This window comes from Mangifera indica, chromosome 18 (genome assembly GCF_011075055.1).
Source record: "Mangifera indica cultivar Alphonso chromosome 18, CATAS_Mindica_2.1, whole genome shotgun sequence".
NCBI lineage: Eukaryota > Viridiplantae > Streptophyta > Magnoliopsida > Sapindales > Anacardiaceae > Mangifera > Mangifera indica.
The window spans coordinates 3,183,891-3,186,559 of record NC_058154.1 but is presented as its reverse complement, the minus strand read 5'-3'; the positions used below and the strand labels follow the sequence as shown (position 1 = coordinate 3,186,559).

The following is a 2,669-nucleotide window of genomic DNA, read 5'->3' as shown; positions in this document are numbered from 1 at the left end:
TGCTTTGAAAAAGTAGAACATTACGTAACTCACCTCCTTTTGAACGTAACTGTAAAGAGCGAAATGGTTTTCACATTTAATATATATCATATAAATTTCGCTATAAATAATACATTCTGACTTCAAATTATTAATTTTTCTTTGAAATTGTCAAAACAAATAATATCAATTTGTAATTCGAAAATGTAGAACGTTAAGTTAAATTTTGCTACAATTGTTATACTGAAAATGTAGAACGTGAGAACATTTGCAATTTGATTTAAACAAAAAACTGCTTTAGTATTTGACTTGTTTTAACTTGTAGTTGTGCCGGTTCATGGTTAAACCACAAGTCAAAACGAGTCAAAGATGGTTGGAAATGACAAGACCGACAGAAATGGAGTTGTCAATGGGGGAAAATGGTGCAACGATGGGTGGAAATGAGGAGATCAATATGAAATGGAGCTGTTATAGACAAAATCATTGTGAGATGGAGCTGTTGGAGTTAAAATTGTCACAGGATATTGTAGAGACAAAACGTCACTGAATAGAGCTGAAGAGATGAGATCGTTGTCGCATGGGTTTTCTCCTTTTGCGTTCCATTGGCCTTCACATTCCTTTTATATTCCCGTCATAAAAAAAAAAAAAATTTATTTGATCTCTGCACAAATTGAAAATGTAAAATAACCCTAACATAAATATTAGTTTGATCCTAAGCAAAGCGAAATAGACAAAATTACTCCTAAACAGCTCATCCATCCAATTGCTAGTTGACCCAAACCGCCCCTTCATCAGGTGAATGTTAAGTGTAAATTGCAGGCTGCTTGGCCAGGTCAAATATTGTAAGATTTGACAAAGCCTTACTTCTCAAGGAGCTAGCCTTACCAATTTCTCCCTATAAATAAGAAAGAAGAGCAAACAAAAGCTACCCAACAACAAACTTCTTAATTAAGAGTTTGCAAGCTAATTATTAAAAGCATCAATGGCTTCACGTACATTAATCCAGCTTCAGATTTTTCTTATTTTGATTCTTTCAACAACAGCTTTCTCAGACGTCTTGTCTCCGTATTACTATGAGAAAGTGTGTCCCGAAGCTTTGCCAACTATCAAACGAATAGTGGAAGCTTCTGTTTACAAAGAACGCCGCATGGGTGGCTCTCTTCTGCGTCTGCACTTCCATGACTGTTTTGTTCAGGTAAATTTACCAACTATTAACTTTTTCTCATTCTCACTTACCTAACAATCTTGGTTAATTTTATACGTTTCATGCATGCATTCTCATATACTTTGCCTTTATCGTCCAGGGTTGCGATGCATCGGTTCTCCTGGATGCGACACCCACCATTGACAGTGAAAAGAACGCACATCCCAACCTCCATTCCCTTAGAGGTTTTGGAGTCATTGACCAGATTAAGAAAGAGGTTGACAAAATTTGTGGAAGCCCAGTTGTTTCTTGTGCAGACATTTTGGCTGTTGCAGCTCGTGATTCTGTTGTTGCGGTATGCAATTACAAATCCTTATCAATCATTTGTTTTCGTTTTTAATTTCGAATAACAACAACCAAAAACATTCGGACTATAACATTTTTCTAATTGAAATGACTGATCTCTCAAATATTTTTACAAAAGTGACGGAACTTTCCGATTTTTCTCAATAGCAAAGGACAAACTTTTACTATTCTCAAACTAATTATCTTGTTGGGTCGATATATTTAATAAAAAATATTAAAAATTTGGTCAATACTTTCAATAAAAAATGTTAAAAGTTTGATTTCTTTAACAGAATGATATTAAATTTTGATCCTTTCCATAAAAAAGGTGACAGATGAGGCAATTAGCAACCAATGCATGAAATATGGGACAAAAATCTTTATATGTATCAACAAAATTCTGTGGCTGATTTGTATATTAAAAATGTGCAGCTTGGAGGACCATCATGGACGGTGGCATTGGGGAGAAGAGACTCGACCACTGCTAGCAGGAACTTAGCCAATATCAACCTTCCATTAGCAACATTCAATCTCGCAGAATTGATCAGTAACTTCAAAAACCAAGGGCTGGACGAGAGAGATTTAGTGGCGCTATCTGGTGGTCACACTCTTGGTTTCTCACATTGTCGTCTCTTTAAGCACAGAATTTACAACGTAACAAAAATTGATACTGAGTTTGCAGAAGAGCGCAAAAAGTCATGCCCACGTATAGGAGAAGACAACAATCTTGCTCCTCTGGACCCAACATTTGCCCGTTTTGATACTGCATATTTTTCAAACTTGATAAAAGAGAAGGGGCTTCTTGACTCAGATCAAGCACTTTTTAATGGGGGCTCAACCGATGAACTGGTAAAGACTTATAGCTATAACCCCATGGCTTTCTTTGCTGATTTTGCTAACTCTATGATTAAAATGGGGAACATACAAGTGTTGACCGGGAACCAAGGTCAAATTCGTTCAAATTGCGGGAAGGTGAATTCCTAAAGTGGTTTTATGTCTTAAAGATGTGGAATTTTATTTTTTTTCTAGTAAAATAATCAAAATTTCAAATTTATTCATGAAATAAATTAAAATTTTATTATTTTTTATTGAAAATATCAAACAAACACAATTAAAATTATTGATTTATTTTGTAAGCAAAATAATTAGTTTGATATTTTTAATAAAAAATAATAAAAGTTATTTCATTTAATTAGTAAAT

The 2,669-nt window shown here is 34.3% G+C and overlaps 1 protein-coding gene across 1 annotated transcript; it reads left to right on the top strand.

The window, feature by feature from the left end:
* The first annotated feature begins 961 nt into the window (after positions 1 to 961).
* Positions 962 to 2,452, top strand: LOC123201256 (peroxidase 2-like). Its single transcript, XM_044616672.1, has 3 exons — positions 962 to 1,174; positions 1,284 to 1,478; positions 1,901 to 2,452. The coding sequence occupies exons 1-3, from the start codon at positions 962 to 964 to the stop codon at positions 2,450 to 2,452; spliced, it is 960 nt and encodes a 319-aa protein (XP_044472607.1).
* Positions 2,453 to 2,669: the final 217 nt, after the last annotated feature.